The sequence below is a fragment of the Dermacentor albipictus genome, chromosome 3 (genome assembly GCF_038994185.2).
Source record: "Dermacentor albipictus isolate Rhodes 1998 colony chromosome 3, USDA_Dalb.pri_finalv2, whole genome shotgun sequence".
Taxonomy (NCBI): domain Eukaryota; kingdom Metazoa; phylum Arthropoda; class Arachnida; order Ixodida; family Ixodidae; genus Dermacentor; species Dermacentor albipictus.
The window spans coordinates 47027402-47043756 of NC_091823.1; the positions used below are offsets into that span (position 1 = coordinate 47027402).

The following is a 16355-nucleotide window of genomic DNA, read 5'->3' on the forward strand; positions in this document are numbered from 1 at the left end:
GAAAATAGAATATATGTAGCATAAGTAAAGCGATTGCGTCGCAATAATTCCGTTTCAGGCAGGCTGCTATATATTTACGGTTTTGCAGTTTCGAGTTTTTGAGCACTGCTCGAGCGAAGACGCAATCGGTGGCGATGGCCTGACAATAGTTAATGGCCGTTTCATTCCCTAAATTTACGTCAATCGGCGTCCCACTGTGAAGCCTTTCGCGACTATTACTTTTCGGTGCTCGTAACCCAGTTTCACCAACTTTTCAGAGCCACGTTTGTTTACACTTTAGCCCTGCAACGTGTTACAATAGGTACACCATGGTCATGTGCGCGCGTGAGGACAGATGAAAAAATAAGAAAAAGAAGAATAAGAAGAATAAGAAGACGAAGAAGAAAGGAAGATGGCGAGCACGCTGGATGGTACGAGGCTCACAGTCAGCAAGACGGCCGAACGGCACTCTCGCAGGGCTGGCAAGCGGTGCTCGCCGACGTTAGACGCCATGGTGTCGGTCGAGGTGGCCCGCGACAAGTCTCAGGACTCAACGAAGTCCACCGTCGCTAAGAGCACGCAGATGCGGTCGGCTCAGGCACTGAGCTTCTGGAGCATGTACTCTTCCGTCGCGGCGCACATAAATCCAACGTGAGTATACGGTGTCGTGTCCAGATTATCTGAAGCGCTGGAAACGGGAAAGAGGGCGGCGAGAGGGGGGGGGGGGGAGCGAGGAGGACTACACATACGTATTTTATGTAAACGGGTGGTAAACTTCAAGTGAGGTAGAGCAGGTAGTGCGGTCGAGCACCATATAGCCGTAGCGCTGGTTTGAGTATCAGTGCAGTGAATGGCGTCGTGTGCGTGTGTGCGTGTGCGTGTGTGTGTGTGTGTGTGTGTGTGTGTGTGTGTGTGTGTGTGTGTGTGTGTGTGTGTGTGTGTGTGTGTGTGTGTGTGTGTGTGTGTGTGTGTGTGTGTGTGTGTGTGTGTGTGTGTGTGTGTGTGTGTTTGTCGGGGCCGAATTCACAAAGCATTTCGCCCGTAAGTGTTGGTATTGGCTAACATCATGTCTCAATATTTCAGCGTAAGAACTTTTTGTGAATACGAGCCCTGTTCTAGGGCTATTGTCAGATGAAGTGCGCGCGAAATGACGCGAAGCGGTCAAACTAACCACGGATTGTTCCACTACGGCAGCCTTAATTTTAAGCCCGCATCTTAGTTTTTTTTTGGAACCCGTTAATGGCTTGCCACTATGCTCTGCAGTACAGTCTGTGTCGCGGCTTTGCAGGCGCTACATCACGGTGGCTGATCTGGCGTGTGCGGTGGCCACCGTCCTGGCCATTGCGGTGCTCATACTGAGCCTCACCATGTTCGTCAGCAGGCCCCCCAATTCCGGCGTGGAGAACGTTGTCGTGAGCGGTCGCTTCGGTCGCGTCCAGGGACTCAGTCACAAGGTGTTCGGCTACATGGACGTGTACGCCTTCCTGGGCGTGCCGTACGCTCACCCGCCTGTCGGAGAGCTGCGATTCCGGCGTACCTTCACGGACTACAGCCTCGACGTCAGACAGGTGTGCTTCCCTTGAGTGAAACTCGATCTCGCTCTGGCATAGAATAAAGCCACATCCCAGTTTAAAAAGCGACAACAAATAATACTGAGTTTCAGAAATAGCAGACGCAAGCTGCTTGGCGTAAGCAAGAACAGCGTTAGCAGCAGTGCGACACACGCAGAATCCAAACTAGCCAAACTCGCGTTGCTCTTTTTTTTTTCTCTTGCGCGTGGTGCCGATATTGCTGGCTTTGAGGCCGCTATTCTCGAGATACGACAATAATTCGTTGTAAGCCTGACGTGTTGTATTGACATTATTTAATCGTCACAACAGAACTGTCCTTGTGGCAACAGAAAGACATCCGGCTTATACGACAGACAGAAAATATGGCGTTTCACAGTATGGCTGCTGCGATCTGCGATGCACCGTGAAAACCTCCCATAGAAATATTGAGCTCAGCGCCAACGCACTGGGGGCTTCGCAAGTCTAGGTCAGGATACCTCGAAAAGGGAGGTAGCGTCAGGATTCCAACTTAGCGGAACACTGACTTAGCGCAACTTTTATTGCGGCTTCAATTCCGCATTTGCGATATGTCCGCAGTGTTTCGCTCTGCATTTATCAGTAATCATTGTTTAATTAGCGAATTGAAAATTATCCCACAATTTCTCTTCACACGGCTGTAAATTTTCTCCGGCAAGAATTGTCTCTCTCTCTCTCTCGAATCCATGCACAATTTTCAATGACTGGTGATCGCTCAGATAACCCTGTATTAGGTGCAAGGTACGCCGGAGCTGAACCGGCATCTTCAGCAAGAAACATTGGCAAGCTCAATGCACAGGGCTTGCTGATCGACGCGACTGGGCCCAAGCCGGCGTGCGTGCAGAGTTCCCCCGACAAGTCGTTGTCGGCGGTCTCGGAGGACTGCCTGCACCTCAGCATCTGGACGACGTCGCGCGAGTGCAACTCTCACGACTGCGCCAACAAGGCCGTGCTCGTGTTTCTCCACGATGGCTTCTTCCAGACGGGCGGCAACAGGAACCCTTTATACGACGGAAAGTACGCTTCCAACTAAAATCTAATTAAATTCCGGGGTTTTACGCGTCAGAACTACGATCTGATTGTGAAGCATGCCGCAGTGGGGAACTCCGAGTTCATTTTGACCCCCTGGTGTCCTTTAACGTGCACCCGCCGCAGCTGGTGTTCGATCCCGCGCGCTCGTATTGAGCAGCGCAACACCAGAGCCACTACACCTCCCTGGCGGATCGCGCTCCCAATGTGGCCACTAGCCTGCGCGTATGCCGATCTTTTATGCGATGCATGTCAGCTTAATGGAGTTTCAGCGCCGATGACGTCAGAACCAACAAATGCGAGCGTAGCTATACTGCTGATCGCCGCTAGCGACCGTGACGGGTATGTGCAATCTGAACATTGTGATTTATGAAAAGGAGCATGTTTTCGAATTTTCGCTTGTATGAAAGCACTAGACTTTCTTAATTGTACTGTCAAATACAGGCGAACCTTGATTTAACGAAACAAGATTTTACGAAATCTTTGATTTGACATTTTTACAGAGCATGGTGCGTTGAAAACCTCGAAGCAACGAACTCAAGCTAACGCCTCGCCGGGCTTAACGAAGTTTTGGGGGAAGTATTGTTAAAATATTGATATGTCGGGTTTCAGTTCTGGTGGAGGCTGCCATTGAGCGGTTGAAAAGGTTTGCCGTTTCCATGAAGGAACGTAAGACGTACTCAACGCACTCCCTGCCTACAATAACTGTATTCGCAGGGCAACAATTTCCTCCTTTCTTGCTATCGAATTCAATATTTCGCGAAATAATTCTGGGGTAGCATCGAATTCGTTATACCGACGTTCAGCCACACCTCAATAGCACCATTGACTGGGTTTAATTAGCATCGATGCCAACTTTAAACCTAACACGATCATTATTTATAAGTCACACTATAAATACTTAGAGTATGTTAGCGTTATCTAGAGGCGAAACAGTTCCGGTTTTCTAGAGAAATGCGAAATACGCACATATATAAGACGTACCGATTTTACTCGCGTATGGCTGCGAAGCTGCGTGTGGTCAAGGTAAACGATGACGATTCCAGACACGTCCTAGCGCGTCGAGGACCCATAACAGCTATCGACAAATAAGAGCTGTCACAATCAGCTTAAGTTCACAAGAAATTAGTCCCTCCTCCGCAGGTGGCACTTCTTACATACCTCTAATGGTCAATGCCCCTTAAAAAATAGACAAATTTGTAGATATTTGTGTATACACTTATATCGTATGGTATTTCGTTGAATGGTATTGCGTTGCAGGTACTTGGCCGCATACGGCGACGTCGTCGTCGTGCTGCCCAACTACCGTCTCGGGGCGCTTGGATTTCTGAACGACGGCACCGGCAATGCTCCCGGAAACGTGGGCCTGTACGATCAGCTTCTGGCTCTCGAATGGACGCGCCACAACATCGGCAGCTTCGGCGGCAACGTCTCCAACCTCGTGCTGGTGGGCTACGGCGCGGGCGCAGCGGCTGCCGGGTACCTGCTCCTCAGCAGGGCGGCTGGCGTCGCCGACGCGGCCGTGGTGCCCCACCGAGCGATCCTGATGAGCGGCAGCCCGTTCACCAGGTATTTGATTAACGCAGTTATGAAAGGGAGAGAAGCCTGTTCGGGTTTCCTTTGTAGCTTCACGCTACAGTTCGGGTGGTTGTCAATTGTTCCCTTTCGTGCACTTTCCTCCACCTTGCGTGGGCTTCCCCACAACTTATTTACCATGTTCATTGACTCAGTGGCTCAAGTCGTTGATTCATTCGCCCTCGCTCTGCGATCCGCAAGCCTCCTGGTTATCTCAGATGGTAGAGCGACCGCCCCTGAATGGCGTTTGCCCCAAGTTCGAATCCCAGACCAGGACGAATTTTTCTTCAGTTGCGAGGCTTCCTTTCTGAAAAACCCGTATGGGTTTCCTTGGTAACTTCATGTTATAATGTAGGTGGATGTCAATTTTTCTCTTTCATACACTTTCCTCCAACTTGCGGGCTTCCGCACAACTTATTTGCCATATTAAATGCATTTATGTGTTCCACGTAAGACGCCTGCAGAGCGGGGTCCGCATTCTGTAAAGATTCCTTTCTTTTACCCTATTATTTTCTTCATTTGAGCTATAAGGTTTCTTTGGGAACCGGACGGGGGTTTGCTCGTGTCTGGCGAAATGCATACTCGCTCTCCAATCAGTCATTTCCAGCGCTCATGTCATTCTGTCCGAGCGGAGCAGGCGCAGCTGTCGCCAGAGCACGGAGAAACTGGTCGGCCGAGAAACTTGCTAGGGGTTGCTGGCCTCACCGCCTTGGGAGAGAAGGTTCCTATGCTGATGTATGCAGACGACATAGGATTACTAGAGGACAATCCAAGACATTTACAGAGACTTGCGAATACAAATCTTGGCTTTAATTTTAGAGGAAAGAAATACGGAATCATGAGCTTTATTGAAGAGACGAGCAAATAAGTGGTATTAATCCATTAAGTCATACCCATAGTCAAGCATTTTAAATACCTGGGCGTATACACAAATGTGGGAGACACTTAATCAAACATCCGCTGATATAACCTGAGGTTTCAGGGAAAGCGGAATTTCAGCAATGTTGAAACATTGAGTACTTTGGGTCTACAATAAAACGAGCTGGAGCGAGGAACTTGAAAGGGAGTCATCAGCCCAACGCTAGGGCTCGGAAACGCAATTGTGTGCTTAAATACAGATATCTTTTTGGATGGGAAGCTAACCAAATGTCGATGATTCAGTAATCAGGATTGGCATCGGGGGCATACTGTAAAACCACAAATGAGGCATTGCAAGGTGATATGGGTTGGCCCTCTTTTGAAGTCAGAGAAGCGCAGAGCGAAATGTGTTTTGAAAAAAGACTCCGGAAGATTCACAAAAAGGGATGATCGGCTAAAGTGCACACGTGATCTGTGCCTCAAACGGATGGACGCGGAATGGAAGGAGAGGTCAAATAAGTTCGTAACCAACTATAGGGTAATTGAAAGGGTAAGTAAACAATCATGGATCATAAAAAATAAAGTGGGAGAAACAGAGAAGGCAAATTGGATGCAAAGGGTCGAAACAAAAAAATCCATGGAGATTTAATTAAATACGGCAAGACAGAAATCATGAATGAAAATTTGTAAAATAACGAAAAGTGCCTTGCTATTTCATGCATGAGCTTGCTGCCCGGAGACAAGAACATATTGGAGCAAATATGCGCCGCAGGACGCGGTATATATCTACTGCAGCAAAAGTTCGGGAAAGACTCAGCACATTGCAATGGAATGCCGTGATATTCGCCCAGCATGGCCTGTAAGGAACATCCATCTTCCAGAAGTGCTGGTGTTCAAAGCGGGTGGAAGTATTAACTGGCCAGCAGTGCAGACAGAAATGAGATGTTTAGAGTATTGATGGGGGAGAAAAGGAAGAAAACAAATTAATATAATCGAAGTCGTTGCAAGCATAGGTTTTAATGAAAAAAGAAAACTCAAAGATAGCTGGGCAGAATGCTAGACTGCGATAGAGGTACTAAAACTGGTTGAGCTCAATCAGACTAGGTGTCTGTTTGTCACCACCCTGTTTCAGAGGAGGATAATGGCGATTCAGTAGCGTTCGAGCCAGTAACGAAGGGAGAAAGGAATTTAGCAGAAAATTGGGTTGGTACAAAGTGGGGCCCCTTCTGCCCGTACCGGAAAAAACTACGCTCAGCATCACCATTGCCGATACTAGGGACATGTACCTAAACATTGGGACTTTCTTTCGCGCCGTAGGAACGTCTTGCCTTCATAGCTGCGGGGCGGTGGGACCTTTACGACTCCGAGCCTTCCTGATCACAAGGATGTACTCTCCATACTGATCATCATCAGTCTATTTGTATCCACTGCAGGTCGAAGGCTTCTTCCAGTGATCTCCAATTATCCTTGTCTTGTGCCAGCTAATTCCATATCACTCCTGTCAATTTCCTGATTTCAGAACGACGCCTAATTCATGGCCGTCCTCGATTGCGCTTTCCTTCCATTGCTATTCTACATGCTATATCTGATTAATTGTGTAGCCAGAAGGGGTGCCATCTGTACCTCATAACTACAGTACTTATCACTTTTGTGAAATCATTTACTCAGTCCTACAAGTCTTGAGGATTTACATCGTTGAAGAATTTTATAACATGACAAATAACCCTTTTATCCATGTTACCCTATCAACCTAACAGTCTGTGCAACGTGGCGATATAGAAGTCAACAAACCTTGTAAATTGCCGACACGTTCATCTGCATCTTGATGTCTGTCGCTGACGAGATGTGACCCAAACATCTGCAATGTGACTTTCGCGTTCCAGATACCCAGACAACACGAAGTTTAAAGGTCGCCGCGTGGTCGACCAGGCGAAAAGGTTGCGATGCATGAATGGCTCCAGACCAGACATCAGGTGCCTGCGTGCGATAGACAAGGGGCTCTTCGCAAAGACGGCGGCTCCACCTCTTTTTTTCCCATCGTTCACTGGGGTTATTCCGTCTCCACCACGACAATGGATGCAGAAAATGGTGCGTGTGCTATCTATCTATTTATCTGTCTGTGTGTCCGTCTGTCTGTCTGTCCGTCCGTCCGTCCGTCCGTCCGTCCGTCCGTCCATCCGTCCGTCCGTCCGTCCGTCCGTCCGTCCGTCCGTCCGTCCGTCCGTCCGTCCGTCCGTCTGTCTGTCTGTCTGTCTGTCTGTCTGTCTGTCTGTCTGTCTGTCTGTCTGTCTGTCTGTCTGTCTGTCTGTCTGTCTGTCTGTCTGTCTGTCTGTCTGTCTGTCTGTCTGTCTGTCTGTCTGTCTGTCTGTCTGTCTGTCTGTCCGTCCGTCCGTCCGTCCGTCCGTCCGTCCGTCCGTCCGTCCGTCCGTCCGTCCGTCCGTCCGTCCGTCCGTCCGTCCGTCCGTCCGTCTGTCTGTCTGTCTGTCTGTCTGTCTGTCTGTCTGTCTGTCTGTCTGTCTGTCTGTCTGTCTGTCTGTCTGTCTGTCTGTCTGTCCGTCCGTCCGTCCGTCCGTCCGTCCGTCCGTCCGTCCGTCCGTCCGTCCGTCCGTCTGTCTGTCTGTCTGTGTCTGTCTGTCTGTCTGTCTGTCTGTCTGTCTGTCTGTCTGTCTGTCTGTCTGTCTGTCTGTCTGTCTGTCTGTCTGTCTGTCTGTCTGTCTGTCTGTCTGTCTGTCTGTCCGTCCGTCCGTCCGTCCGTCCGTCCGTCCGTCCGTCCGTCCGTCCGTCCGTCCGTCCGTCCGTCTGTCTGTCTGTCTGTCTGTCTGTCTGTCTGTCTGTCTGTCTGTCTGTGATGGTACATTTGAGGGGAAGGGAGGGTTATAAACGTACAGAGCAATAAATGGGGCTAGTTGGTTCGTGTTGATTTTGAGGACGCCCTCACTTAAAAGCACCACACGAGTAAGAGTGGGACACACAAGCTTATATGAGAAAGCGCGACTATAAATTGTTTATTTTTTCACGCATCTTCATAATGAGATCTGTAAAAAATAGGATAGTACAATAGCGATAATGCACCCCCCTCCCTTACACCGCATCATTCTTCCGCGCACCAGCAATTAAATCGATTTCCACGGATTACAAAGAGATGAACAGTGCATTCGCATACTTTTTCTGCACCCAGTGAAGCCATAACTACCAATTCATAAATGACTCTTTTCTTGTCGTCTTGATTTTTGTTTTGGCAAATTCCGGTGTGCTTAAAACATCGCGATTACAGTGTGTAACTAGGTTTCCGGTGTGGGTTACCTGCGTACAATTGTTTCTCTGCTTTCATGTTAAAGGAATTCCGAACCACGTTTTATTGAAGTCAAGAAATGCATTTCACGTTAAAACACTCTGTTGTAGAAATAATTTGCCCCAAGAAATACTTCAATGCGCTCAGCAGAAGCGCAGTTATTGGCAATGAAAGATCGCCCGGCCCTTCTCCAAAGCATTGCACTGCAATGGCTACGACGGAGCAGGGTGGTGCCCAAAACGCTCTGCCTACTGAATGTCACCATGGCTCGCAGTTCAAATTTGATTTTGGAAGTTCACGTGTACGCCACTACTTCCTGTTTTGGCGCCTATCACGTGCCACACTCGGAGGCTATCCCCTAGCTTACGGTTGAATTCACGGCGTCTAGTCCCTTCGCTGTGCTACAGTGTACTAGATAGCTACGCGCGGCTGTTCTCGCACTTAGGGACATGAGTAGAAGATTTTCTTTCGCACTTACCTCGACGACGATCACACAATTTCCGAGGGTCGAAAAAACGTCATGTTCGCTCGTGTGAGTACGTCGGCAGCACGCAACATATATAACGTTGGGCAGCGCGTTTAAATGATTCCTAACGTGACGAGCTTCGACCGTGGTGGCGACACACCCCGAGGGCATGCAACTCGAGAAGCAGATGATCAGTTTGTAGTATTTTGCCTATCGGGACTTGAGGCACGTCACTCTCAGATAGATCAATAGATAAATCAGAGCACGCTGTTGTCTTCAGCGAGCCGTAGAAGCTCAGCGAGGGCGCTCGTCGTGGCACCCCGCGGCGGTCGTTCTGTTACTAAAGACGTATTGCATGATCTACGTATTGGTCTGCGTATTGGTCTACGCATGGTCTATGTATTGCACGACCTGCAACGTTAATGTCAAATAGGACAACCACCAGTGTCGTCACTCGTACCTATACTGCCCATACTGCCGTTTTAATGCCTTAACTGTACGCCTCTAATTTCTCGCTCGGCCGTTGCGTGGTTCTTAGCTCCCCAATTTGTTAAGGTTCAAATTTGGTGGCGAAGACGTCGTTCTGAAGGATGCTTTACGGCAGCTTGACCAGTCATAGCCTTCCGCGAGTAATGATGCAACATAGTGTCAGTAGCAATGTATGTTATAAAATGCGGCAATACATGGAAATACAAGCTATGACACTAAACCATACATATGATGACATAATAGTGAATATACATTTTAAAAATAACAATTACATAACTTATTATGTAAATAGACAAACCAATAAACATCAGAAAAATGTGATGTAGCTACTTGCAAGAAAATTTTAAATTAAATTATCTTACGTTCGTTAGTCTTTGTTGAAAGGCAATAGAATCAAGCTTAAATAATTTGTACGTTGAAGTGGAACTGCACAGTTTCCTGTTTATCGACCACTTGATGCGACAGGAGAAGTGATGCCGGATGTTAGCCACGATTCGTCAGTATTTAACAAGTCCTCACTTAGAGGATAACGGGAGCTCATATGCATCCTTAGCAGAAATACGCTGCGCATGTGCACGGTGATGGGGACCGAAGCATTGCGGTAACGACAGAGGAGTAGCAGGTGTGCTAAATATATCCAGTAACGCACTGTTTCCCGGCTTGTAGGAGCGCATAACCGGCGTTGAAATTCTGCTGGGGCACATGGACGACGAGGGTCCGCTCGCCACGCTGTTTGCTCTCCTGGTCATCGTACAGCAAGAACGACTTTCTGAAACGACGAGGGCCGCCACTACAATCCTCGAGGCACTCAACATAAGCGGCGACACCCTGAAGGCTGCTATGCATAATTACGCGAAGGTAATAAGCGAACGTGCGAAAACATGAACCCAGTTTGCCAAAGCACTTCGAGCACAAGTATGTATGAGGCGAAGTTTGCAAAACCTTTTTTTTTTTTGAGGGAACGTTTGTCATTGTCCAGTCCCTTTGCTATCACTATTGACCAGTGGACATGAACTATTTCTTTTGCTGTTAATGCACATAGCACTACAGACTAACATCATCCACCGTGGAGATATCTAACATAATATATGGGCTGATCCCGAAAGCAGTGCAGTCTAACACAGCCTCTCATAAAGCTATTGGTCACGAGAGAAGAATGGGAGAAACAGGGACGTTACGCACACGCAGGACAATTCAAACAGCGACTTTGGTACAAAATAGGCGTGCGTGGCCTAATGACCTAATGCGTGGCCTGATGCGTGGCCTAATGGATAATGCATTAGGTTGCTGTGCTGGAAGGCAGTGGTTTGACCCCTCTATCGTTCGTGCATTTCTGTGCATATGCGGACTTCATCCACATTTAGAGGTATCTAACAGAAAACTCGAGATGTGTTGAGCGTACGCGAGCGCGTCACAGTGCACTAAATCGTGGGTTTGTAAGGCATAGAAACGCGAGGTATGAAAACATCACTGTGCTAATTGTGGAGATGCCACAATCATCAGCATCTCAGTATTATATCTCATACTTAGAGAGTTAGTGCTGCTAAGTTCTTTTTTAGTTTTATTGTAGTGCTATACATGGATCCTGCGCCTGTGCAAGCAGGCAGTTCCGGCGCTGGAGTGATTCTGTCAGCACATATTATTATTAACGGAAATGTCCGGCCAACAGAAGTTCTTTACTCATAAACGCCTTGGTTCAGGAATTTGTCAGCCATGTGCCGTCTGACTAACTTGGCTTGACTTGGCTTCACTGACTAACTTAGTGGCTGGCTGGCTGGCTTGACTTGACTTGACTTGGGCTGGCTTGGCTCGGCTATGACTGTTAATGACTGACTGTGGCTGACTGATTGCGACTGACTGACTGCGACTGACTGACACTTCACATCTTTCAGGTTGACCACTTGGAAGTGACGGCCCTTACCAAGCTCCTGGCGGACCTGCTGGTGATATGCCCCGTGCGTGATATGGGCCGGCTGCTTGCCTCGGCCGGCAACAACCGTGTCTTTCGCTACCTCGTCTCTACAAACACAGAAGCCAATGCCGTTGCGACCAAAGCAGGCGACATGTTGCGACTCGTGTTCGGCGCACACTTTCTGAGACCTGTCGAAATGGCCACTTGGCGCCACGCCAGCGAGGCCATCATCGCCTTTTGGACGCATTTCGCCAGGACCGGGTGCGTACAGCGATTCCTTCGCCGTAACTTTCCCTGTAAATTTGGCCTCGAAGGTCGAAATAATAGTGTTTTGCTCTTAAAGGGACCCTGAAACGATTTTGGCGATTTTCTACAAACGTACTGAGTCGTTAGAGTAGGTTCTTCTGATCATTAATTGATGCATCTAAGTGCTCTGCGTAAAGCGTGTAATTTATTATAAGGTTTTAAAAATACCCATCGCTGCCGATCGCAGCGCACTGCTCGGCGGAATTTTAAGCCGCCCCTACCCGTATGATGCAAATAACCCATATTACGTCACATGGGCGAGCTATCTGATTGGCTGACAAGGGCGCGTGGTCGATAATTTTTCCAACTTTATGGTGAACAAATGATGCTCGTAATAGTTGGAATGTCAGTTACTTTGTTTTTGTAAAAAGAAAATAACTTAAAGAGAATACACAAGAATAGTTTTTTAGTACACTTCAGCACTTCCGGCACACAGCAAGTGTCGTCTGCTTGTGTTACAACGTACTCCATTTTGACGAGAGCTCCGCGGTCAGAGTCGGTCTCAGTCTTTTCGCGAGCACTATGATTCGACTTTGTTGCCTTGTGGACTGCAAACCTAGCGACCTGCAAACCGCGAGTCCAGTATTAGGGCAAACGCAAGCGCAAGGGGACAGGGTCTGGCCGCTTGACTGTGCCGGGATGAGCCACGAGATGAGCAGAAGGGCAAATGTGAACGGTCTAGGGTGCATCGATGTGCGCCCGCTCTCGCGGGCATGCATCGAGGCACCCTAGAACGGTCTGCACGGTGCAGCCACCTGGTGGCACAGAGCTCAACCATACACAGTAGCAGCAACAAAGTGTATTCTTTGCTGCTGGTGTGTATTTTTCGCAGGAGTGTAATCATCAACACGTTGATTTATAAATGTTTAAAATGCTTTACACTTGGTTAGAGCAATATTAGCGCTTTGTTTGACTGGTTAAGCGCTGCGCCAGCAAGTGTCTGGACCGTGCAGACCGATCAGGCTGCTCACGTACGTCTACGCTAAAGTTCCTTCATCAGCTTGAGTTTATGCCTCCAGTCATTTGCCGAAATGACCAGCTTGCCTGTTTTTAGCGGAGTACCGGACACGTTCGGCGCTACGACAGAATGCTCGCAACGCACGCTGCTTCGATAGCTCTCGGTCGACGGCCAAGCGGCTAGCGGAGAGGTCTCGCGCGGGAGGGGGCGTGCTCCTAAACTACCGGAAGTGAGTGATGTGACGTCGCATCGTGACGCTGAACCAGTGAAGGCGGAGCTTAGCGCCGCTCGCTCGGCGAGCGAGTTGAGGAGGAAAAGCATAGCTAGGGAGGAGGGTAACTTCTAATCGCTTGCAGCTCCATTAATACGTAACGCTTCACTTAAATTGTGGTGCGAATGTTCTACTTAAGCTGTACCCTACGCGCCTACAAAATTTGTCCGAACCGTTTCAGGGGCCCTTTAAGAACATGTTGTCATCGGCCGGCCACCTTTGCTAATACATAAGCGACGATGATTGCCCGGCATCTGTTCTTACTAACAACCATTATAGCGTACGGAGTGCTTTGTGAAAACAAGACCCCATTCCATGTGTCCGTATTTTCAAAACTTTTTGTTCGTAAATACTGCTTGCCATTGGCTCGCCGCACTTTAAGATAGTGACGCACGGCTGTGGACGTGCATGCGGTGCATGCATGTGGACGTCTGGCTGTGCATGCTGTATACCTGCTCTGACGAACAGTTCCAGCGTAAAAACTTCTGTGAATGCGGGCATCAATCTTTACCACTTCTTGTGCGCACACGGACATGATTCGTGAATTATTAAGGTTGAAGCATATGGTTGAAGCATATGGTTGGGGAAGTTAATCGAATAAAGCGAACGATTTGCTTTTTACTAGAGGAGCTGCTACCATATGTCAGGCAATATTTTCCTGACTTCGTTGTTTAATTACCTTCGTTTCCTGCTTTCCTTCTTTCTTAATGTTTCTAACTTGCTTTTTTATGCATGGAATCAGTAGACTGGGAATGTATATAAATAAGGGTGTTAGAATTGTGAAATTTCCGAATCGAATCTAATATGAATATTCGAGAAAAACGACTACGAATATCGAATCGAATGTCGAATATCTTGTAATTTATAAACAAAATGGCACATAAAGATTGCATAAAGCCTGTCTAGTAAAAGAATAAATGAAGAACGAGGGTTATTTAGTTATTCGATACATTCATGCGATACTGCTCGACACTATATGCCCATTCAATTAAAAAGGTTGTAAATGAGAAACTGATGTCAGTTAGCTGCAGCATCATGACAACGACAGTAATGAAACAAAAAACAGTACGCCATCACATGTACACGGATTGTCGTGTTCATTGAACGATAGAAGTCTGATACACCTCACATTGTTTAAATGGAATGCAACGTTGTGAGACTAACCAAATAACGAGTTCTGTCGTTTAAATCCAGACGACAAATTCGTATGTAAGATGCTTAAACGTCAGGCATTCTTATTAAATAAGCACAAATTAGCCAGGTCATTTGTCCCGCACATTCGCTCCGGGACTGATGCGTCTTCGCGAAAACCGCGGCTCTCCTGCAGCAAAATCATTCGCAACATTCACCGCTTGTATCGGCGTCCCTCCCTCGAGACTCCGAGGTGTTTTTCAGAGTGTCGGATATTCGAACGCAAACGAATAGTGAACAATTTCGAATTGTGCATTCTCGAACCGAATATGAATACTGGAACAGCAAGGAATATTCGTTTCGTATTCGAACTATCGAATATTTGCACACTCCTAATATACGTGCAATATTCTTTATAAATATAGTTGGAAGTCAGTGCCCATCCTCGCTTCCTTGCTTCTTTTTCGTATCGAATCCGACGTGGATCGTCATAATGCAGAACCACTTCCCTCCCAAAGTTACTCCTATTAGACGAGCTGCTTTGTTTGACTTTCAGGAGCGTCCCCAACTCGACCGAGCCGGGACAGGGCCAATACAGGATCACAATTACTGCAGAACGGGAAACCAGTGTCCTTGACATCCGGCGGGAGCAGTGCCAACTACTCAGCAGCCTCGGCATCTGACGATTCAAGTGTACCCCGTTCAAATGGCGCGCGGACAATTTACTTACACTACGCGTACATACCCGCGAAAAGTATTTTATCACATCCGCCCGCCACCCCACGATTGCCTTACATTTTTTATTTCTTTGGCGAATTGGTCATTTGAAATTTTTTTATATCTTGCAATACTCTGCCGATAGCGCACAAATGTTAAAGAATGCGCGGGTGGTTCACCGCATAGAAAACCGATAGCGATTCTATTATTGTTCACCCTTGGTATTTTGCGTCGGAAGTGATTATTGGGGACACCGTTTTTGGCAAGATTACCCATACAGACCACCGCGTGCAGTTATATGGCACCAAAGAACCCGGACTAGGCCTCTTTTTCTTTTGCGCAGCCTGTGTGGTGCAAGGTTTTGTGGACATCACTGTGAAATACATCGATTACTTGCTGTTACTTTTGCTAGTGTTCTAAAATTTAACCTTGCTCATTTGGTAACGGTATATACATCTTCTTAAGTGTTCGATGTATGCCTGCGGTTGTAACACTTCATAAACTCTGTCCAGCAGGCGGGGCTTCGGAGAGTCGCTATTATGAGCTTGGATCTTCGCAAAGACACTTGACTAGTACAGTCGTGCGGAAGCCTGTAAGTATACATAGCCGACAGAGATTAATTGTAACAGGAGAGCTTAACAGGAGTATTGTGAAAGAACACCGCCATTACCTGTCAGGAATGCATAGAAAAAACCTTCACTGCATGGTAATGAAAGCCTATTTCATCCTGGGCCGAAGGTAAGTAGCAGCCATTCATGAGCTTGGGCTGCAGCAACGACGTGGCGTGAATTCAAGAAACCACTCTGAGCTCATAATATGCTTTCTGCCCGAACTGTCTTGCGCCTTACTCATTCTAGATGGCTCTGAAGAAGAAAATCATAATAGCTTGTTTATGTTCATTGCCGGGAGAAGACCCACCCGTGATCTCCAATTATTACTTGTGTCAACCGACACCATGTTATGATAGTGCCACCGGCACCATCTTGCATGATGACATAAGGAGGGGGATAATGTGAGAAACTGGGAAAGTAACCTCTTGCAATTGGTAAATGAACATTGCTCATAGTGGTGGTGTGGTACGCAAGAATTGTTTCAAAAAGTAGGTGAAAGCAAACGAAGTGGGCTCAATGAGCATGTACAGGATTCGTTCTAATAATGTCGCATTGTCTTTCTGAAGGATCGCGACACGAGCCTTTTCAGTATACATCACGGAAATGTGACTGCATGATATAAACGGTATACGTCCGCCGTGTATAGAAAAGAAAAAGGAGCTTTGCCCACACGCTAAATCACCAGTTTCATGGCGAATCGCACACTGTGGATATGCGCCAGCATTTTTCAGAACAAGAACTACTGCTACTATACTACTGCTACTGCTACTACTACTACTACTACTACTACTACTACTAATACTAATACTAATACTTCTACTACTGCAGCTGCAACAATCGGGTACTTGCGTCGACGTTGTCTCAGTATTTCAAAGCTCGTAAAGATCTGAAATGAACATAATGGTGCATCCCCTTCTTCCCTATATCCTCTTGTGCGATTCCTCCGTCTTCCTTTCATGCACCCTTCCTTTCACATCCCATTTGAGGCAGGCGGGGATGGTGTCCCTCCCGAAGGCAGTTTCTCCGTCTGTTTGCCCGTCTATTTCTGACTATTTAATTCATCCTTCTTACTTACAGCCACAAGATACCAACGGTAGCGACAGGTATTTTTGAGCCTCGAACATAGCACGTACTCGCAAATAAATGTGTAATGTGCTACGATGGGCTGGTTGGTT

At 47.5% G+C, this 16355-nt stretch overlaps 2 protein-coding genes across 2 annotated transcripts in view; one reads left to right on the forward strand and one right to left on the reverse strand.

Annotated features, from left to right (window-relative positions):
- Positions 1-1363, reverse strand: part of LOC135898163 (prominin-1-like) — a 42873-nt gene extending 41510 nt beyond the window's left edge. Inside the window, exon 1 of the mRNA XM_070535410.1 lies at positions 1346-1363. Coding sequence (XP_070391511.1) covers positions 1346-1348 — 3 coding nt within the window. The 5' untranslated portion in view covers positions 1349-1363. The remainder of the gene's footprint in view (positions 1-1345) is intronic.
- On the forward strand, positions 392-14535 carry LOC135898164 (acetylcholinesterase-1-like). The gene is made up of 8 exons (XM_065426955.2): positions 392-630; positions 1268-1547; positions 2365-2582; positions 3855-4163; positions 6911-7115; positions 9941-10132; positions 11167-11447; positions 14409-14535. The coding sequence occupies exons 1-8, from the start codon at positions 392-394 to the stop codon at positions 14533-14535; spliced, it is 1851 nt and encodes a 616-aa protein (XP_065283027.1).
- The last annotated feature ends 1820 nt before the right edge of the window (positions 14536-16355 follow it).